General features: G+C 33.8%; 2 protein-coding genes across 2 annotated transcripts; both read right to left on the bottom strand.

Moving 5' to 3' along the window:
• Positions 1-74: 74 nt before the first annotated feature.
• Positions 75-4,829, bottom strand: LOC115888180. Its single transcript, XM_030907801.1, has 4 exons — positions 4,704-4,829; positions 2,867-3,048; positions 2,670-2,747; positions 75-533 (listed from the first exon to the last, which is right to left on the bottom strand). Exons 1-4 carry the CDS (start codon positions 4,826-4,828, stop codon positions 304-306), a joined length of 615 nt encoding a protein of 204 aa, XP_030763661.1. The 5' UTR covers position 4,829; the 3' UTR covers positions 75-303.
• A 3,805-nt stretch (positions 4,830-8,634) lies between these two features.
• Positions 8,635-21,735, bottom strand: LOC115888154 (multiple coagulation factor deficiency protein 2 homolog). Its single transcript, XM_030907750.1, has 4 exons — positions 21,598-21,735; positions 9,617-9,815; positions 9,224-9,452; positions 8,635-8,812 (listed from the first exon to the last, which is right to left on the bottom strand). The coding sequence occupies exons 2-4, from the start codon at positions 9,803-9,805 to the stop codon at positions 8,682-8,684; spliced, it is 549 nt and encodes a 182-aa protein (XP_030763610.1). The 5' UTR covers positions 9,806-9,815; positions 21,598-21,735; the 3' UTR covers positions 8,635-8,681.
• Positions 21,736-23,036: the final 1,301 nt, after the last annotated feature.

The following is a 23,036-nucleotide window of genomic DNA, read 5'->3' as shown; positions in this document are numbered from 1 at the left end:
CCAGTTGGCTTAAAAATGGCGATTGATAATATTCTTTATAGATATAATTTTACGTATAAAATGGTACCGATCTTCATTTCCAAGCCATCACTGATGCCATTTTTTTTTCGACCGTATTGTAATTGCAATACCTCTCTTCCAAAGCATATACCCTATGGTCATATAAATGTTTATCATCAAGATATATTAATTTGGACGTTGACAGTAAACAAGTTTATGCCCTTTGGACATCTTTTAAAGCCTACTTGACCATAAACTATTTGATCATACTGTACTTATAGATGCAGTCAATGTAGACCTATTTTATCTATTCCCAGTTGTGCTACATCTGTAGGTTTGGCAGTTCCCTCCAGCCAAGCCTACGTTTGAAGCCTGCTCTACTTCTTTCAAAACGTAGTCGTAATTGTCATCTGTGTTCATGGAAAACATCTTGGCAGTTTTCAGAAGAACGTCTCCTGCGTTGACATACTTCTTGGCTTGGTAAGGTTGCTGACAGGCTATGCTTTGAAGACAGCCATTATCACCTGGTGATCCTAATAAAAAATGAATGTTGTCAGTAAATCATTATGATATACCGGGTGCGTCTCAAAAGTGGCTCACCCCTATAACTTTTTATTTTTTCAGATAAAAAAAACGAGATTTGGTATATTAGTATATGACATAAATTGGGATTGATTGAGGTATTCAATCCTTTTCGGCACCTTCCTGTTTCACCGGAAATGACTACAAATGTATGGAAACGATCGATTACTAGGTAAAATATAGAAGGTACCGCAAAAAGTTAAATACAAAAGTTACAGAATTTTTAAATATCTATTAGTTAGTAATAAATTTAGGTATACAGGGTCGTTCATAAAGTCGTGGCACATCAAAGTTTCATTTTTTTTAAATAAAACCTCCTGTATATTATTACATATTTCAATTCTTGCTTCAATTCTAAGCAAAAATCGAAATACACACAATGTACTTCAAGCCAACCGTTTCCGAGTTATTGACTTTTAAAAATATCACTTAAACAATTCGACATAATTAATTTCGATGTGTTTGGTTTGATCTAATGATGTCATTCGGCTGAAACTGTGATTAGAATTAGAATTTAGAATAAGTGGGAGGGGGGTTAACCTCAGCGACCTTAGAGATCTATTGTGTCCCCCTTTCTTGAGTTATAACTCATCATACGGTCCCAGGACTTCCTACGGAGACCCGTGTCCTTCACAGTCGAGGAGCTACGACCCAGGCCGGGTAGACGAAACGGTAGCTTGTGTCGCCTGTTGGGTTTAGAGGTAGGAGGTAGGCTCCCGACCCTTGGAGGAGGTGGTAACTTGTATGCCACTTGCGGAGGATGGTCTCACGCAAGTCTCAGCCACCTCTACTGTAGTTCTCTTTGGGTTTGGCCCCTTGGAACTTTCATTGTTACTGTTCCCAGTGTCGCTAGGGGGTTTCCCCACAGCTTCACCGGTGATGTTTTTATTACTATTATTACCAGATCTCATAATGTTCTCATGAGTCGCTAGGGACAGTCGGTCCACTTCTACAGAGCCCCGCATGTAGAAGTAAGGGGTAAAATACAATGGGGTGCCCCCCGATGCCCCAAGGTTGAGGCTGTCCGTAGCCCCGCGCGGTATCGTTATATGTCTTGGTGCAATTCCCTGGCCACCACACTACAGTCAGGGACAAGACGATGAGTGAGATGCTTCTTTCACCAAGCCAAGTGCAAGAGGGGTTCCCCCCAGCACCTGACCAGGAGCTTCCCCACCAACGACAAGGTCTTGCATCTCCTAGGGGAAGCTGAAACTGTGATACTGTTGTAATGGGTTTTTAAATTCCTATTAGCTACTAGTAAATTTAAGTATACGGGGTCGGTCATAAAGTTGTGTCACATCAAACACCTTGTATATTATTACATATTTCAATTCTTCCTTCAATTTTAAGCAATAATCGTAATATACAATGTACATAAATTGAAGAATTGAAATCTTAAACGAAAATTTTGTAATTTCCAAACTTGATATACTCTCATTTTATACATCTATAAACGCTAACTTGAGATCTAATGTCAAATATTATCAATATCACAGTTTCGGCAAAATGGTATCGTTAAATGAAACTGAACATATCGAAATTAATTAAATCAAATTGTTTAAGTGATATTTTCAAAAGTCAATAACTCGGAAACGATTGGTTTGAGGTACCTACATTGTGTGTATTTCAATTTTTTCTTAAAATTGAAGGAAGAACCGAAATATGCAATAATATACAGGGGGTTCTATTTAAAAAAATGAAACTTTGATGTGCCACGACTTCATGGCCGACCCGATAAATTTATTACCCGCTAATAGATATATCATAGTTTCACAACGAGATCTATCGATTAAAAATATTTTCAATATGGCGGCACTTCCGGATATAGCGGAAGTTGACAGCAAATTTCTTATTTTAAATGGGTGCCCCCATTTTTTATTATATACTTAAATTCTATGTAAAATTTTATAAATTTTGATATTTAACAAACGTTCGATAGATAGATCTCGTTGTAAAACAATGATGTGCAAAAAATCTCCGATCTAGATATTGTGGTTCTCTAGAAACTTCTCAACGCTCAGCCTGGGACACCCTGTATATCCCCACACACACACAACTCACAACTATTCAATTATTATTTAACTTACCTGTTAAATAACTTAGAAACATTAAAACTTCTTCGTCGGTAATGAATTTCTCCTCGCCATCAGCGCTTCTACCATATCCTAGAAATAATTAATATGTTTTGTTTTAGGTATATTAGTATTATAATATAAGGAAGTTTTCTTTTACTTTTCCCAGGAAAGTATCATAGGTATACTAAATTATTATAAGTAGAATTTACCTCCTTTGAGATGGCCTGATCCTAGCGAAGCAGCACCAAATATGATCGCTTTCAAAAGTATCAAAATTAGTAGGTTTGTTAAATTGAGTGAGACGACTTGAGAACCACTTCCAGTGGTACCAAACCCTCTTGACATTAAGTTACTTGCTATAGAGGTTAAGAGATTTCTGGCATCCAATCCTCTAAAATTATATAAAATATAAGAAATTAAAATTGTTGTACTTTTTTAAGATAGAGTTTGTCCACTCTGTATATAGTCTGTCCAACGCGAGAATCCATGACAGTGTCAGATTTGTCTGTCATTTTAATTTACAAGTACTGAGACAGACTATACAGGGTGAGTCTTAAATACGTGCAAATATTTTTAGGGGTAGTATATTTGGACTATTTGGAGACTATCGTAAGGCGTTCGACTGTGTTAATGAACAGAAGATGATCAAAATTCTAAGAACAACCGGAGTTGACGAACAAGACCTACGTTTCATATGAGAACTTTATTGGCATCAAACGGCGGTAGTTGAGATGAAGCAGTCAACATCGGAAGGTATAGATACAAATTAGACAGGGGGGGGGGGGTTCGGCAGGGTTGCGTCTTGTCTTCGCTCCTGTTTAACCTGTACTCGGAGACTATATTTAGAGAAGCACTGGATCGAATCCAGGGCGGAATCCCAATAAACAATATCAGATATGCCGATGATACGGTTATAATAGCCAACGATATACAAGAACTGCAAAGCATTATAGATTCCGTAGTCCACTATAGTGAGATGTTTGGACTGCATCTCAATGTCTCCAAGACAAAACTATTGGTATTTTCTAAGACTGCAATAAATGCACACCTGCGTGTCAAGGGACAAACAATCGAACAAGTGATCTCAATAAAGTATTTAGGAGCTAACATCGATAGTCAGTGCGATACGAAAAGAGAAATATTTTCAAAAATTGAGCAAGCGAGAGAAATCTTCGTGAGAATGAAATCATTTTTTACAAGACGAGACCTCAGTGCGGAACTCAGAACTCGAATGGCCAGATGCTACGTCCTCTCTGTGTTACTCTATGGATGTGAGAGCTGGACACTGGATTCACAGAGCGAAAAGAGAATAGAAGCCTTCGAAATGTATGTATACAGACGGATGCTGCGAATCTCATGGGTACAAAGGATCACCAACGATGAAGTACTACAGCGCATGCAGAAACAAAAAGAAATACTGAACACCATCAAGGAAAAAAAATGCAATACCTGGGTTATGTGATGAGAGGTGGGAGATACGAAATACTGCGCCTCATAATAGAGGGCAAAGTTCAAGGGAAAAGATCAGTAGGAAGACGCCAAAACTCATGGCTAAAAGATTTGAGGAAATGGTTTGAACGCTCGTCTGCCGAAATCTTCCGGGCTGCAGTTTCCAGAGCCACAATTGCCATTTGGATCGCCAACCTTTGTCAGGAGTGGGCGTGATCAGAAGAAGAATATTTCGACCCCAGAATGACGATTAAGAGGTTTTCTTCGCAAAAAAGATTGATAATTTGTTTTTTTTTTAGTTTTTAGTTAAAAACCATAATTTCTTGATAATATGGCGCTACACAGGTAGTAGATTAAAGTTACAAAAACCCAGAAAATATCTAGTGGTTCACAAAATTTAAGCAAATTTTTTTTTAATTTTCACAATAAAATAAATCAGGTATTTTGGACTTATTTGAAAAACGGCAAAAAGAAAATATGTTGTGCTGAACAAAAGAGTTTGACTTCGCCAAAATTATCACCGATTGTCATTCCCCAGCCGTCTTTGACGCTGTTTTTTTTATCGTATGGTATATGTTAAATTAATATAAAACTTACCTTCCAATATGATTATTTTCGTAGTCATTACCACTAACTCCACTATAACCAACACAAAAAATACAAAAAACAGTAACACACCACGTAAACTTCATCAACATTTTGTCATAAGTTTTAAAAGGCATACAAAACACAAGACAATCCAAACAAATGCGGAAAATACACCATTGTTATACAGTTTATATAAGTTTTTACTCAAGGCATTATTTTCACTAAAGCGTAAACAAAGAAAATATTGTATTAGGGTTCAATTTTATTTCGTATACTGTACGTTACAAGTTAAATATCCAAATATTTTACTATTGTTCTGACTGTAGTTGAAACTTTTCCTTATAAATTGCATCGCATTGTTTTTGATATGCTTCGTTTTAGCGGAAAAATGCTTAGAAATATTGTCGGTGCTGGTGGAAAGCTATTGTTAAGAAAGTAAAATGCATGTAGGAGATATTACTTTTATTTTTGCATCGTAATATAAGCATAATACAATTAGTTTTTTAATTTAAAAAAAATTAAGTAATTCTGAATGAGTTATTTAATCTGCTAAGTCGAGCATGGCCGTAGCATAATTTTCTCGAACCAACTCACGCCACTTTTGATCACCTTGTAAATTGATTGTAGATAAAAAGCAAGAATATTAAGTTTTATTGATCAATTGGGTATACTATAACTGGCTATATTGCCAATATATTCTTCATCTTATTCCTTCTTCATACTAGGCGAATCGCCTGTTTGGTTTCGTCGTCTCTACCGGTCAGACTGACAAGTTGTCGCTCCATCGTTTTCGTGGACGTCCTAAGCTTCTGCGACCTAGCAGTGATTTGTCGCGTTCAACTCTCACTATCCTCCTGTTGTCCATTCTGCTCATATACTCGTTCCATTCACTCTTTCTGCTGAGCACCCACTCATTTACATTTTCCATGCTCTTCTTATGCTTTCATTTCTCTCCCTGTCCAGAAGCGTTTTTCCATCTATTCTGCGTAGTACTCTCATTTCGGTTGTCTCTAGTAGTCTAGTAATCGCTGAATCAGGTCGAGTTTTTGCATTGTATGTCATTATTGGTCGTACCGTTACCTTATAAATTCTTGCTTTAGTTTCCACCTCAATGTTTTTATTTCGCCATATTGTGTCATTCAGGCATCTTGCTATTCTGGTTGCCTTTGTTGTCCGTTCTCGCACATCCGCCTCTGCATCACTATATCCTGAGATTTCTATGCCTAGGTACTTAAACTTCATTACTTGCTGGATAATATTGCCCTCGACTTCTAGTTTGCATTGGTACATTTGATGTCGTCATGCATTTAGTTTTCTGGGTCGATATTATTATATTAAGTGATTTGGCAGTGCATTTAAATCGATGTAATAAACGCTGTAGATAGTCCTCATTTTCAGCTACCAATACGAAGTCGCGTCGTCGGCATAACAAAGAATAGTAATTACCTGGTCGTCTATACTGTATCTCTTCAGTAGACGTACATTTTCTATTATTTTGTCCATAATGATGTTGAAAAGAATAGGGCTCAAGGAGTCACCTTGTCGGATACCACGGTCTACATTTATTGGTTCGGTCAGGAACCCGTTAATTTTGGCTTGAATTTGGTTTCCTTCATATATGTTTCTATGGTTTTAACGAGGTTGTGTGGGATTTGCCTATTGTAAAGAAGGTGTACAACGTCTCTTCGGTCTCTGCACACGGTCGAACGCTTTTTCTAAATCAATAAAACACATATACGCTGGTTTGTTATATTCGATTGATTTTTCTGTTATCTGTCTTATGACAAAAACCGCGTCTATGCATGATCTGCCCGATCTGAAACCTTGTTGTTCATCTGCTAAGCATGTTAAGTCGTTAATTTTGGTTGCTATCACTTTTGTTGTAAGTTTTAGTGTGGTGTTTAGAAGATATAGCCTCTAAATTTTGAGGGCAGTTTCTTATCTCCTGTTTTAAATATCAAGATAGTGGTGCTGGTTCGCCATTCATCGGGTATCCTGTGTTGGTAAAGGATTTTTTGAATCAGGGATGTTAGTTGCTGTATTAGCCGGAGAGCTGGCGACATATTTAGAGAACATATTTTGGGCAAGTTAGAATAACAAAAAAAAAATAAAGTTTAATAACTTGTGAACCCAGAATCCTAAGTCTGGCTGGGGGGTTGGGGGTATCTCGCTACTGCGCAACCCATAACATTTGCAAAAAAATAATTAATTAAATTTGCGTTTTTATTAATGTTTGGGACATACAACACTCATTTATAAACAATATAAAATTAATTATTATACGTTTAATAAATTAATTTAACATTTAGGTTAACTAAACAATATACTATGAAAACATTATAAATTACTCTATTTTATTAAAAACAATGGCAATTTATTGAATTACCTATAATAAATATCTACTAAATGGTTTTATATGATGTATATGATTGTTTTTTTTGGCTTATATCAGATATGGAAGTACATGGGCGCCGGACAAGGGGCAAGAGGGGGCATTTGCCCCCCCCTGGATCACTAAAATAATAAAAATAAAAGCTATCTTCTTACATCCATCTGTAAAAAAACAATCATTATTATGAAATTTTTAGGTGTTACCTGTAAAATAATAAAAAATGTGGTAATTATTGGGAAAACTGGAAATCGTCCGATTTTCACCAAAATTGGTATACACACTATTTTGAGGTCGTAGATTACGAATCTACTTTTTTCTTGGCGGTCTCTTACCGTTTTTTTTACCGAAAAACGGAAAATTATTTCAGCATTGAATTTTCATTTATTTCGACCCTATAAAGTAATAATTTCACTATATTTTTATTATATTATAGTTTATCTAAAAGACACACTTGGTTGGGGATACAAAAATATCCAACATTTTACTGAAAAACAATTTTCTTAACAAAATACCAAAGAAAATTGAGACCAGATGGAAGTTTGACATTTGATATATTCTTCTTTCTCTCTCCTATGCATTGAGAGAGACAAATATATTCTAGACCTAATCTAGAAATTTGAAAATTTACAACGTTGCCATATCTTCTATTTTTCGGGTGATTAGGGATTTTAAATAAATTACCTATTATGAGATCAACAATAATTAAATATACACCTATATCCACAAAGTTACGCGAAAGAGTTTTGATTGCATTGGTTTTAACTTTTTTGCGGACGAGGTTAATCTTTTTCTGTTATAATATAACAACAAAAGATTAACACCCTCCGCATGGAAGTTGTAACCAATGCAATCAAAACTCTTACGTGCAACTTCGTGGTTATAAATAGTCAGATCTCGTTGGTAAAATAACAGTTATGGTAAGAAGCCGTTCTTCTGGCGACCGCCTTTCGTAATCCCAGAATGAGCGAACAAAACACGCTAAATTTAGGTTTAGCATTGGCAACGTTGCTTTAAATGCCAGAAACACATAAGCTTACTTCGGGTTTCTCTTATTACCGATTCTGAACCGTCCTAGAACTGTGATGCGTATGCGCAGTAGGAAATATGAAGACATTATTTCATTTGCGCATGCGCTGCAGAGTTCTAGGACGGTTTAGAATCGGTAATAACAAGAACCCGAACAAAGCTATAACCTAACATTTTCAGATTGTTTACAAATTTATTTTAGCAAATTTTCCTCTATTATACATAGAATTGGTTAAAAAAGTAACAGAACATAGCAAAAACATCATTGATTATTGAATACCTAACAAAATATGTGCCAGAAAACCTTAAAAATGTGAAAAATTAAGAAAAATTCGATATTGAAATTATTTTCCGTTTTTCTGAAAAACGGTAAGAGACCGCCAAGAAAAAAGAATCGTAATCTACGACTTCAAAATAGGGTGTATACCAATTTTGGTGAAAATCGGACGATTTCCAGTTTTCCCAATAATTACCAAAAATGTGTTTCAATTTTTTATTCATTTTTACCTTGCCCCCCCCCTAAATTTCATTCTTCCGGCGCCCATGTGGAAGTATTATTATTTATGATATCACACAATTTTGACAGATACGTTTTTGTCCCTGACATTTTGAGCTCGTTTCCGACTGTCCACGTATTCGGTGTAGTCTAAATATCCATCTTGGTTCTTATCTTCTTCTCTTAGTACTTGGTCTACCAATTCTAGGAATAAAAAGAAAACGGTATTGTTTTATTTAACTGAACTATGTAAAAATAGAAAATAAAACACCATGTATACAGGGTCTACAAATTCGAGGTACGAGCATTGGTATCTCGGTAACTCTAATAGATACGAACATGGTTAAATTGGGGCAATAATTAAGGATTGTTGAGTTTTTTGGAAAAAAATGATTTTTTTCAAAATAAATTGTATTTTTTTCTGTCGGTACTTTTTATCAAAAAACTAATTGCATATTCTGATAGCCACTTTATTAGAGCTATCTGATGGTATTTTTAGATTTTCAAATTAGCTGATAATTTGTAAGATACAGAGGCCAACTTATTTTTTTTAAACACGGACCTGCATTTTTTATTTCAAGTTTTGACGACTAAATTTTTCTACTATATCCTTACCAACAAACTCTTCAAAATCATTCGTTTTTGTATTGGAACTATTGTCCAGACTATTTTCCGAATAATCTTCATCTCCTTGATGAGTTGTGTGTAAGATAGCGTTTAATAATTCTAATCCATCAAGTCTAGAATCTTTATCGCTGTCATGTAACAAAAAGTAATACAGTTCTAATTCTTCCTCGGTCATTTTTGACAAGTCTACTTGGGGAGCTACTTCTTCAAGATGTTCCTAAAAATAAACAAAAAAAAAATATTTATCGTTAAAAACACCTAGAATTTGAATTAGGTAGTTGAACAATTTTTTGTTCATAGAAATGATGGTTTTAAGTTTATTTTTCAAGATAGATACTCTGTATATAATCTTCCTATAAGAACTTATAATAAATACATTACTTGTATGTGTTCTTTGTCATGTAGCAAACTTTCGTCTTCAGTTATTTTATCACTGTCTTTTGTCGGCCTGTAGTGCGTATGCCTTTTCACTACAACTTCACCCCTAGGGTGATGAGGTCCTCTTGCAATGCATAGGACAAGTAAGGAAGACAGAAGTGTGACAAAAAAGTTCCATGTAGTAGCACTCATTTCACAGCCCCTATAACAATAGACGATCTTAAAAAAATGCGTCAGACTTGGCTTGGGAATGAAGATCGCTCCCCAAGCAGCCTTTGGACGTCGGGACAACGTTGTGTCACGCGACCAAACGTCGGGGCGCAACGTCGGCACAACCTCGTGCCAACCCTAGTCTGCACTAGTTTGGAGAATAATTTTTGGGTCGAAACAACGTTGGATACCGACGTTGGCTAGAAGCCTAATTTAGTACAAACTGCAACGTTGTTTAAAATCCTAATTCACAGAAATACAAAACTAATATGGCGTCTAAGTCGCGTTTTATCCTAAATTGGGATAATTATAGTAAAAATATTATATTTATAATTTAGTTAGAGACATATGTCAGATGGCAGTGAAGGAAAACAAAACAAAAGTATTTAAGTGTGGAGGATGTTTGAAGATCATAATTATTGAAACACTTTAACCGACTCTGTAACTCGTTACCCAAGGTAAAAAGTTAAACGCAAACAACTTTATTGATAAATGTATTGTTTCTACTTTAAAAATACTAATGGGCCTTGAAATTAAAGAAGTTTTAAAAATTTTCTTGAATTTTTTTTTTAGTAAAATGAGAATAAATTATTCGCAGTCGAAAAAATTGTTTCCGCGTATTTTTTAGGGTCAAATATTTCAAGTTAATGTATTCAAAAAGCAGGAATTACTATTTTAGGAACGAAACATTTTCTTATTTAACAACATGGCGGCTTTAACTTTGTTGTTTTGGAGATTAAGATGGAGTAGTTCGAGTAGTCGCATACTGGACTAATAAAGTCGCAGTTCGGCCTTAACAGGTAGTATACTAGTCGCAAGATTGCCTAATTTAGTCATCCTAGAGTCCTAGAGTCTAGCTTGTGCCGCCCTCTATAATCTAAATAAACGAGGAAGTGGATAAACTATCGGTAATATATGTCGATGTATATTTAAATTTAGTTTTATATGTACCTTTCTTATGTCCCATTTTAATTAAGTTTTTTTTATAAAAACAAAAACAGCACTGAACTGTCTGACTGAACAGAACAATGAAGTGAAAATTTAAGATTTAAGGTTATGGTTCAATACAGTTGCAAAAAGGTAGTGACTCGACGTCCTACCAACGTAAGAATAAGGAAATCTAAACAACGTTGGAATTAGTAAAACGTCGTCTGTTTGCATAACGTTGGAATAGGTCCTGAAAGTGACGTCGGAAAACTCTTTATTGCCCAACATTGTAACTACGTTGTCCGAATCACCTAAAGATCACTTAAGCAAAAAAGGTTACAAGACAACGTTTATTCGACGTCGCAGAAGCTTCTACTTTGCTGTAGTACTAGTCCAACGTCGGCCCAACGTTATAAAAACGTTTAAATTTATTTTAATACCCAAGGTAGAGAGCTAACTATTTTTTGTAACTAATCCAACGTTGTGTTTAGTAAACATGTGGTCGCAAGTCGTGAAAATGCTACTTGGGTCCCATTTTATATAGGTATGTAAAATTATATGGGGAACTTCGAATAAAAATATTAAAGTAGTATAATATATTGTTCTCCAGGCCTTCATGCATAATTCCCCATTTTTAACTGTTCTGTTTGACGATTCAATTGACACAATTTGATTTAAAATTTTGCAGATTTTTTGAGCTTTTCTGTGAGCTTTTCTGATTTACAGGGTGGTCCAAACTGTATTCCGGAATCTTCAGCAGCATATTCTGCAGATAAAAATAAGTAAAAAAGTTCTTATAAATGTATGCCATAAAATGCTTAGTTTCGGAGATACAGGGTGTAGAAATTTCATTTTTATTTCGATTTTTTACAAATAACTTCTGAATTTTCGATAAAGTCCAAAATCAAAAATGCCCCTCGTAAATTATGCCGTATTTTTTCAGAAAAGAATGCTCAAAAGTTCAGCCACTTATGTAAAACAACCAACTGGGATACTAGCTCTTATGATGTCGACACCGAATTTTCTATTTTCGTAAAAACATTAACCAGTCTAGCGTTCAAATCCTTTCCTCTTAGGCCTATAAATAAGCATAATAAACCTTGGACCACTAAAGGTCTACGCATATCTTCTAAAAACATGCGTTCATTATCTTACTTAAAAAAATTCTCAGACGGTCCCTTCTTCCACAATTACGTAAAACTATACAGAAAAATTTATCATAAGACTATAAGAGCCGCTAAGGACCTTTATTATAATAGGAGAATAGTCAATTCTGGTAATGTTGCTAAGGAAACATGGTCTATTGTGAATGAGTTGAGAAACAAAGCTTTTCTTCGTCTAGCAATATCTCTACCTCGCCTGAGAACCTTAACGATTACTTTGTAAATGTAGCGAAAAACTTAACTAATACCATATGTCCTCCTCATGATCCACTTTCTTATCTCTCTAATGATAATGTAAACTTACACAGTTTCTTTTTTTCGCCCGTAGTTCTTGAAGAGCTTCGGAGTACAATTAATACCATCAAAAATAAATCCTCTTCTGGGACCGACGGGCTAACTTTAAAAATGTTTTCGAATCTGCCAGAAAGCACTCTGAATCACCTAACAACTTTAATAAACATGTCGTTCCAAAATGGTGTTTTTCCAAAATGTCTTAAGACGGCAATAATCATTCCTCTGCACAAAGGAGGAGACAAAGATGAAGCTTCTAACTATCGCCCAATTGCACTCCTTCCAACGCTATCTAAGATCATAGAAAGGTTGGTTAAAAGAAGGCTGGTATCTTTTCTGTTTAAGTACGAAATACTTACTGAATATCAATTTGGATTTCTAAGCAACAAGTCCACAAATGACGCTATGTTTTCCCTCCTTAATAAAGTTTACTCCAGCCTAAACAACCATCATTCTACAGCAACAATTTTCTGTGATTTTTCTAAGGCGTTCGATTGTTAATCATAAGATCTTAATTAATAAACTGCAGCACTATGGGTTCAGGGGATCATCTCTCGGATAGTTTAAGTCGTATCTGAGCAACAGAAGTCAACTTGTGAGGGTGGATACCACGTTGTCTTCTAGAAAGCCAATAGAATGTGGAGTACCACAAGGCTCAGTACTAGGCCCTGTTTTGTTTCTTCTTTTTATTAACGACATTGCTAACATAAACATCAGTGGCAAAATATGTCTTTTTGCGGACACACTAGCTTCACTTGGAGCAACAAGGACATCGCGGCACTTCATAGGATTATATCAAATGACTTAATCACCATTAAATCTTGGTGCGATTCGAACCTCCTGAGTCTCAACATTTCTAAAACTAAGGCTTTGTCGTATAAAAACTCGTTGCAGCCTTTTGTACTTGACAACACCACCATTGACGTCGTAAAATCCGTAAAATTCTTAGGGCTTGTTGTGGACAATTCTCTGAAATGGGACATACATATCGAAGCTTTGTCGAAAAAATTGAGCTCTGCCTGTTTTGCATTAAGGTCTGTTTCTAAGGAGCTTAACTTGTCAGTGGCTAGAACTGTTTATTATGCACTTTTTGAGTCGCACCTCAGGTATGCCCTTCCATTCTGGGGTACGTGTTGTGCGGCTCAATTTGACCGCATTTTCAAGCTCCAGAAGAGAGCTGTTCGATATTCACTGGGACTAAACAGCAGAACTCATTGCCGGGGCTTTTTTAGAGAATTAAAAATATTGACTCTTCCTTCCTTATTTATATTTGAATCCGTTTGCCTAATACGTAAACATGTATCAGCTTCTCAAGAAAGGCCATCTCACACTTATCCACTCAGGAACGCGGAGCAAGATCTTTATCTACCTACCCCACGCTCAGAGTTAGTTAAAAGTTCAATATTATACAACTCGAAAAAAATGCACAATCACCTGCCATTTGAAATCAAATCCATAACATCATTTTTTTCATTTCGCAAAGCATTGAACTCTTATTTACTAGACAAGGCTTTCTACGCCGTAATGAATTATATTTGAATTGAAAATCGAATTTGATCTTGAAAACACTGGTCTAATGTTTGCTATTGCTATATTTACTAATGACATCGAAATTAATTTATTTAGAGGTCATTGATATTTTGCTATAAACTGGCTAAATATTTTTGAATATTATTTTAATTTTTTTTTGTTCTTTGACATTGTAAACATTTATATATGTTTATTTTAACAATAAGACTGACAATATTATTTGTATAATGTTTTGTATTATCTTTTGTTTGTTTGTTTGTGTACCTTGTTTTTTTTTACTTTGTTTGTTAGTTTACCTTTGTCCACAAATTGAAAAATTTTTTGACAATAAAGGCATTTATTTATTTATTTATATTTATATAGAAGTAAAGTCAATATTTGGATGAAAATTGGTACCTGCGAGTTTTTTGATAGGAGAAATTTGATTTAATCATTCATGGCACTCTAGCTTAATTCTTTTATTCAGCCCGTTTTATACTGTTTTTATTTTTATATTTTGAGTTTTATATTTGAAAAAAATTCTTTATCAAAATCTATAAAATTATTTCTAAAATTATTATAGATGCATCAAAATATTTATGGTTTTATCAAAAAGCTGTTATTATCAAAGTTATCCCATCAGACAAATTTGTCCACATTCTACCCCAAAACTCATATCTGGCGACCATAATTAAATAAACATCAAAATAAAGACTGCAAATCCCGAGATATTCATGAACATTGGGCATAAACCCCATGGGGGATGAAGCATAAAGAAATCTGTCAAGGGGTGCCAACGAGTATTTACATTTAGAGTTACTAACGCTGTCTTTATGAGTCCAAATATTTTGAACGAACTATACACATTAAAAAATATATTGCATTTTTATTGTTTTTTAAATAATTCTTGTATGTACACTATCAGACAAAAGTAGTGAAACTCGGCGGATATATCAGGTGTTTATTTATAATATGGACACAAATATTTTTGAAGGGAGATAAATAAAGAAACTAACATAAAAATTGGCCATACTGTTGATATACTAACATATACTTTACATTTTTACTAAATATGCCACGCGAAAAATATTTGTCTGGGGATCTTCGCGAAAAAATAATCAACGCACATCGGAATGGTGTACGGCAAATGGACATTGGCAAAACGATTTCCAATTTCAAAACTCGCAATTCCTTAAAGACTATGAAAAAAAATGGTCGGCCAAGGAGAACAACGAAAAAAAATTGAAATGATAATAAAAAAACGCCTTAACTAATCCGCATAAATCGGCAAATTAAATTTTCAGTGAACTACCTGGTGTCAATATAAGCTCTAAGATCATCCAAAGAAGGCTAAGGAAAGCAGAATTATTTAGCAGAAGAGCAGCCAAAAAGCCACTTGTCAGTAAGAAAACAAGAAGGCCCGACTTACTTTTGCAAAAAAATATTTGTACTTGTCGACGAATGACTGGAAAAAGCTCCTGTTTTCAGATGAAAGCAAATTCAATATATTTGGTTCCGATGGCATATTGTGGATACATCGCCCAGAAGGGAAAAGATTTGATACAAAGTATACCAATGCCACTGTAAAGCATGATGGTGGATCTTGCATGATGTGGGGATGCTTCTCGGGATATGCCATGGGACCACTGCATGTACAGTGCGTCTGTCCGTTCTGTAGCTACGGGGTATCCGTGAGAGGGGAAACGATATTCTCTCGATGTATTTCGTAAAAAATTAGACGACGCGTCCCATCAATAAAAAATCGACAAATTTGCAAGTAGCCAATAAAATGAGTGGGCGGAGCGATTTGCGGTGACGTACTCGTCAAGTCGGCGTATAAAATATATTGCTGTTTATTTAAAAGTTTTTTGTCCGCATTCCTTTCATAGACACAGATCCAGCAGACGTACTTTAATAGAAGGAACAATGGATCGATTTATGTATTTGGACATCTTAAAGAAAGTGATGATTCCGTTTACTGAGGATAATTTGCCTTTAACCTGGATATTTCACCAAGATAATAATCCAAAGCATAAATCGACTTACAAGAATGATTTTTGTCTGAACAAATTAGGGTTATGGACTTTCCTGCCCAAAGTCCAAATCTTAACCCCACTGACTTGTGGGAGGAACTAGATCGCTGGATAAGACGAAGTCACATTAGCAATAAGAAAGATTTGATAAGAATTTTGAAAGAGGCCTGGAATTTCATTGAACCAGGTACCATAAGAAAACTATTGCACATAACAAAGCGATGTCGTGAAGTTATAGCTAATCACGGTTACTCTACCCATTATTAATTTTATTAGGTTAGAAACAACTATGTACAGTTTGACAAATATAGGAAGAGACTTGGGGATAGCACCGGTCGCGCACACTATAGAGAGAGAACGCATTCGGCGGAAGAGAGATGCAGTACGCTAGGAAAAATCTGATTAAAGCAAATTTGTGGGCTGTCCACTGCGCATCGAGGGGCGTCTCTTATTTTATATTTCTCACGTCTCTAGCTATACTTGTTAAGTTGTACTTGTAATTTTTATATTAATTTTTAGTTTCACTATTTTTGTCCCGATAGTTTTTTATTTAACTGAATAAAATCTTAAATTTTCGTGCGACATGTGATTATGTTATTTAAATAAGAACTATTAAGTATCTTTAATTTTATCAATGCATAAAATGGGCTCAGTCCCTGCGTTAACAAAAAAGACACAAGTTTAAAAAGTTTCTCTACTTTTGTCCGATAGTGTAGATTATCATTATTATTATTAGAATATTTGAATTATATCTCTAAAGTGTCCGAACTCGTTGGACTGAAATGTAAGGGGTGCGTTTTTATAGAGTACTGTTATAAAGTGTGGACTTTTATTGAAAAGAATTGAAATGTAAGTGTTGACAGACGAGCATTCTGTAGGGAATTGTAATGAGTGGCTAATGAAGAGGCTAGATGGAGACAGGGTCGTAATTGGGGAAATTATTATTATTGAAATAATAATTTTCTTCTTTTTTCGAATATTCTAAATATTTGTGTACTGTGTTAAATAAAGGTTGTCCAACCAATCAGGGAAGATTTCAACATACATCCAGAAATTATGAAAAATACAATTTTGGTTGGACAGATTATGGTATACAGGCTGTCTTAAATAATATGTGCAAATATTTTAAGGGTGGTATATTTTGACCACACTAACACGTCAATGACCTTTTTTTAAATTTTGTATTTTTCGAAAAGATTTTTAATATTTAGTTAAAAAGCATACTGTCTCGATAATACGGCAATATAAGTAGTAGATTAAAAAGTAAGTATTGGACTTATTTGAAAAACGGCAAAGAGAAAATATGGTTCTTTTATCGAGAGATCTACCAGCCCTGAAAATATTTGTACTTATTTAAGGCTCATCCTGTATTAAGATCAACATAAATTACACAAATATAATGTACAATAAACTGCTAATAATTCTGGACATTCCAATCAATATCACATTGGAAGTAGCAGATAATACAGAATATACAGAATGGCGCCTCTTATACGACGCGGAGCATCCAAGAAGAACGGTAGTTTATATCAAAATGAAATTTTGGTTTGGTATTTTTCACATTTTGTGAAAATGAAGAATAAATTATAAATGCAATAACAGCTACCTAAATTGTAATTTACTCTGTATAGCCTGATATTTAATTACAATAACCATTGTATGTTGAACCAAATTAAAATTTGACCCGAAACGTTATACAGGGTGAGACAAAATTAATATTGAACATTGGTCACATTTAAAAGCAAGTTACTCCTTTATTTTAAATAGAACACCCAGTATATTACTCCGGTGTTCAATGAAGAATTCATATATTTTCAAAATATTATTAAGGTTGCCTACCCCTCAGACAAAGATTTTCTTAGATATTTCTATTTTTCTGATTTAGGTCACTAGATCTTTATTAATTGATAATATCTAGGTGGTTGTGATATGTCTGACGTTACTTACTTCAACATAACTATCTGATTAGTCCAACTTTAACAACTATTTATCATTGTGTGTCAGTTAAAACAAAAATATCTCAGAAATTTGCGGAAAATGGAAACTTATCCAGCTTATCCTACATCAGAGAGAATTGATATGATTCTATTAGTTACTGAATGCTGTGTGCATTCTCCAATTAATAAAATACTTAAAAAATGCTCCTGATTTTATCTAGTCTGGGATTTTTTATGGGGATATGTAAATCATAAGACAGTGTTTACAAAACTCGACCAACTATTGCCGACAACATTAGAAATGCTTGTAGCTGCTTTTCGAAGTAGAACCTCATATAGGCCTTTTTAAATAAATAGATTTGAAGAGAATGAATCTGAAAATGAATGAAGAGAATCATTTCATGTAGTGAACAGAAAAAGAAGCATTTTGAGCTTTGATTTCATTTAGAATTTTTCTCACATAATTATAAGTTTATACCTAGTTTTAATTCTGTAATAATTAAAATATGTTTTAAACGTGTATCTTTTTATTACAATTGAATATTTTACTCTACATTCTTTAATTTTTGTTAAATTAACAAAAGGCATACCACAGCCACCTAGATTTTTTCAAATAAAAAAGATCTAACACAGACACGAATTCAAAAAAATTAAAATATCTAGAAAAATCTTTGTCTGGGGGGTAAGCAACCTTGATAATATTTTGAAGATATATGAATTCCCCATTGAACACGGGAATAATATACTGAGTGTTCCATTTAAAATAAAGGAGTAACTTGCTTTTAAATGTACCATAATAAATTTGTCTCATCCTATATAACTTTTCGAGTCAAATTTTAATTTGTTTTATCATACAATGCTTATTGTAATTAAATATCAGGTTATACAGGGTATATTAAAAAATACGCAGCTATTATTGAAATTTAAACTTTACTCTTCATTTTCACAAAATGTGAAATATGTCAATATCCTTACATTTTAGGCATATGCTTCTTTAATAAAACTCATATTTATTTTTCTCCTAGAATCCGAAAATCAATTAATTTATAGGGTGTTCCATTACAAAAAGCAACTTTTTTGTGGAACATCCTCTATAACTCCATATATTTTTATAAAATGCTTTCAGTTAACCTACATATGCTCCCAAAATTTAATCTCGATATACCACCGTTCTCCTTGGAGCCTTCGCGTCGTATGAGAGGCGCCACCCTGTATATCTTCATGAAGAAAAATCCTCACCCGGCCCTGCACTCTCTAATGACATGTCGGACATAGCCGACCCCCAGGGACGGTCATTAAGGCGTCAGATAACATCTATAGTTACCATGGAAGAGGGCGTACAGGTCCATATGGTGTGCCATGGTGTCGGGCTCAAGTGCTCGCAGAGAGAGCGGATCCCTCAGTGGTGGATAAAGGGATATTCGCAGGGGGCGACGCGGGCCCCCTTTTGATATTTGCGATTTTTATTCAAAGCTAGGCGGAATACGGGAGCACCTGTTACAGTTTCGTGTTTCAGCAGTTTGATTCCCAGTGTGGTTTTAAAACCGGTTTGATATGCAGATCGCAGGATATGTTTGGAAATCTATATGCTCCATATCGATTTCTATGTTTCTAAAAGAGACTCCCTTTTTTACTCATTAATTAATTTAAAACAAAATATAATAAAGTAATGATAATAATAAATTGTCCTTATTTGCTAAATGGACGAAGTCTGACTAGATAGCCACTCAACTTAACCCAAAGTAATTATCAAAGTAATTAAACAGTGTGGTCCACACTGTATTCCGGAAACTTCAGCAGATAAAAATAAGTAAGAAAGTTCGTATAAATGTATGTCCTAAAATGTTTAGATTCGGAGATACAGGGTGTAGAAGTTTCATTTTTATTTCGATTTTTTCCAAATAATTTCTGTCAATATTTGGATGAAAATTGCTGTCTCGGAGTTTTTTGACATGAGAAATTTGATTTTGATGTCAATATACCTCCTATTTGTAGGGGGCGCCACTTACATGTATTTTAACTGTTTTAAACTTCTCGTCTGTATCTGTATAAAACTACTGAGTAAAGAAATACATATACATTTCCGTTACTTTCTACCTAACAAATGTCTCTTGGTAAAAGTCGCTACGAGCAACCGTTCTCAAGATATTTAGAATGTAAATTGTCAATACGTGTCATTATTGACAAAAAATACAGACGGTATAGTAGATATTTATTTCATTGAAATAATAAATTTGGGAAATTTTTACCTTTTAATCATAAATATCTGCGAAAAAATGATGATAAAACAGTTTCTGTTGAATTTTTAGCACAAAAACATTTCAAATTTATGATTTCAGCCTAATAACTATGTAGTCATCATGTTTAATTTATGTCATTGATGACAGGTATTGACAATTTCTATTCCAAATATCTCGAGAACCATTACTCGTAGCGATTTTTACCAATGGACCTTTTTTACGTAAAAGACGTCGTAAATGTATATTTTTTTACTCTTCAAACTAGTAGAAACATATGTAGGTGGCGCCCCTTACAAGTAAGAGTCATATTGACATCAAAATCAAATTTCTCATGTCAAAAAATTCTCAGACGCCAATTTCTATCCAAATAATTATGTTACTTCATAAATTATTTGGAAAAAATCGATATAAAAATGAAACTTCTACACCCTGTATCTCCGAACCTAAGCATTTTAGGACATACATTTATACGAACTTTTTTACTTATTTTTATCTGCAGAATATGCTGCTGAAGTTCCAGGAATACAGTTTGGACCACCCTGTATCTCTAAAATACAATTGAATTTCAAAGGTTTTCTGTAATAATTTAAAAATAAAAAAAGCTATGAAAAAGGTGGAAAAATATAATCTGTTCAGCGAGAGAATATAACACTCGTATGACTTTAAAAATCACAGACATCTTAATAGATACAGTGTGTACCGAATTCGAAAGAGCAATGATGTATTATACTTGCATAAAAATGTTGCTTGCTTATTACAAAGTTAATCATAGTGATCCGCGTATACCTCGGCGTATACACATTGCAACATAATATGGGAATTTTCTTTGAATCATTGAATCCAAATCCAAGGTCCAAGTTGATGATATGTTGCAATATCTTATCATACATTTATTTTAAAAATCTCTTCAAATAAAGTCAGAAAATAATAAAAACGATTTTACTCTATGTCGTTTTTTTAGAATTTTTTTAGAAGGATTTGGAGTCTTTTAATTTTCAAAACGTTCATTTTATTGAATATAAAATTGTAAAAGTTGTCATAATTTGGCGTCCTTTGTATCTCTTATGGTTTCTGAAATACCATTGGTTATCCTCGAATTTGAGACATCCTATACAGGGTGATAATTTGAAAAGAAACCAGGGATATCTCTTATACAAAAAATATTATCAAAGATATCTCATATCTCAAATACATATTATTAGAGAGAATTGGGGTACTCAGTATGTGCCATTTAATAATCTACTATTTTTTGTATTAACCATTATAGTAATTCTACAAGGACAAAAAATATAGCACAATACTGCGTATAAATAGTAGCTGTGTATATAATAGTAGCTGTTTGAACATCCTATGAAGAACCCAAGGGAACAATACATTTTTAAAATCATTTTTTCAATGGTACGAACACCCTGTATAGGATCTATTTCCGAATAAATAAATATAATATTTTATATTCTCTAAGTTATATCGTTTTTAGATGCACATGTATATTTTCTTAGCACAAATTTAACATTAAAAGCACTAAATCACTACTCACTAACAAAAAAGTTGACCCATATTTTTCAAATTTATAAAACAGCTATATAACTAAAAACTTATCATCTTCAAGTGCTAAATTTATACATTATAATATACAAATTGTGTTCTATCCAAAGCTACTAATTCAATACAAACCTCAAGCACTGTTTAATTCTTCTTTACCACCAGAAACAACATATTCGGGAACATTTTAGGTTAGGATACCCAGTTTCCAGCCTCTTTCCCGTTTGACAGCCGTCTGGATAAATCAATAACAGCATCCTGCTGCGCGCTATCCTGGACTCGTCCCGCCACGATCCAGCCTGGATGAAAACGGGGAATTAAAGACTAGAAACTAATGTCGAATCGTCTCGGTTGGCTAATTCGATTAAAGAAAGAGCAGGATTTTGGGATGGATTTGATAATAATGTCGTTTGGATTCGCGACGTTATAGAACAAAAGTGATGCTGATTAAAAAATAGAGCCATGATTATAGTGATATGTTTATAAAAGATTATTTTATGCTTTATATGTCTTTACGAATTTAATATACAATTTAAATAGGTACAAGTAATAATCATAACCTAATAAGAGTTATATCTGATTTAATTTAACTTTAAATAGTTTTTTCCTAATTTTAATATTTAAATAAATTTATAATGATATGATTAAATAAATGATTAAAAATACGATTTGGGCATCTTTTAACCGGCCAGGGCAAGACACTAAAAACATTAGACGATCAAATGTATCTCTCCAAGCCTCCTTGATTAAAAAATATTGTTTTTAACACAGCCATGGCACACTAGATTGAAATTTAAGATACAATTTGTTTTTGAGTGAATATGTCAATGAATGTGTAAGTTGCATATGATATGTTTATTAGATTCAGAGCAGGGGCTCGTAGCACTGGAAGATGGTGAGGCACATTAGAAGAGAATTTTTATTAGTATGTATATTATATATATATATATATATATATATATATATATATATATATATATATATATAGGGTGGCCATTAGTACGAGGAAGTTCTATATAAAAAAAGTACATATCCTAAAAAAATATTTTCTTTAAAATTGCCATTTTTCTGTACATTAAATGGTAATGTACAGAAATTCTGTACAGAATTGGGTTCAGCATAAAATTCAGCATACATCACACTATTGATTTATTTGAAGCACTATATATGCGGGATTTCCATGATAATTCATATTTGAAAAATTTTATCTTTTAAAGAGTGGTAAAAACCTGGAGTGAATTTAACTTATTGATATATTATTGCTTAAGTACGTATAATATAGCGAGGTATATAGGATAAAAGAGGAAATCCGAGAAAAATTCACATTCACAGGGATTTTTTTATGGCGCGGCCAACATTGCAATATTATAATGCTATATCTCAGTTTTTTTTAAATGCATTACACACTGTATATTATTTTTAGTATTTTAGATACCTACAGACTTAAAAAGCGCACATTTTTGTATTTAAAATATTTCTAAATTTTTAGCAGTTGCGGAAATAGCCTTATGTAATATAATTCGCAGTATTATACCGTATGATCGAAAAAAAAACGGCGTCCAGTTGGCTGG

Source organism: Sitophilus oryzae, unplaced genomic scaffold (genome assembly GCF_002938485.1).
Source record: "Sitophilus oryzae breed Bouriz unplaced genomic scaffold, Soryzae_2.0 scaffold_684_pilon_pilon, whole genome shotgun sequence".
In the NCBI taxonomy this organism is placed as follows: Eukaryota; Metazoa; Arthropoda; class Insecta; order Coleoptera; family Curculionidae; genus Sitophilus; species Sitophilus oryzae.
The sequence above is the reverse complement of the archived record's forward strand: the minus strand, read 5'-3'. Positions and strand labels throughout refer to the sequence as shown.

What these genes read in the sequence shown, in the direction of transcription:
- LOC115888180 (XM_030907801.1), bottom strand. Translation starts at nt 4,828, where the DNA reads ATGCCTTTTAAAACTTATGACAAAATGTTGATGAAGTTTACGTGGTGT. An exon ending in ATCAGGCCATCTCAAAGGAG is followed by an intron (nt 2,748 to 2,866) that starts GTAAATTCTACT and finishes AATTATTTCTAG; the next exon opens with GATATGGTAGAAGCGCTGAT. An exon ending in GTTTCTAAGTTATTTAACAG is followed by an intron (nt 534 to 2,669) that starts GTAAGTTAAATA and finishes ATTTTTTATTAG; the next exon opens with GATCACCAGGTGATAATGGC.
- LOC115888154 (XM_030907750.1), bottom strand. Translation starts at nt 9,805, where the DNA reads ATGAGTGCTACTACATGGAACTTTTTTGTCACACTTCTGTCTTCCTTA. An exon ending in ATGACAAAGAACACATACAA is followed by an intron (nt 9,453 to 9,616) that starts GTAATGTATTTA and finishes GTTTATTTTTAG; the next exon opens with GAACATCTTGAAGAAGTAGC. An exon ending in TGATTTTGAAGAGTTTGTTG is followed by an intron (nt 8,813 to 9,223) that starts GTAAGGATATAG and finishes TTTTATTCCTAG; the next exon opens with AATTGGTAGACCAAGTACTA.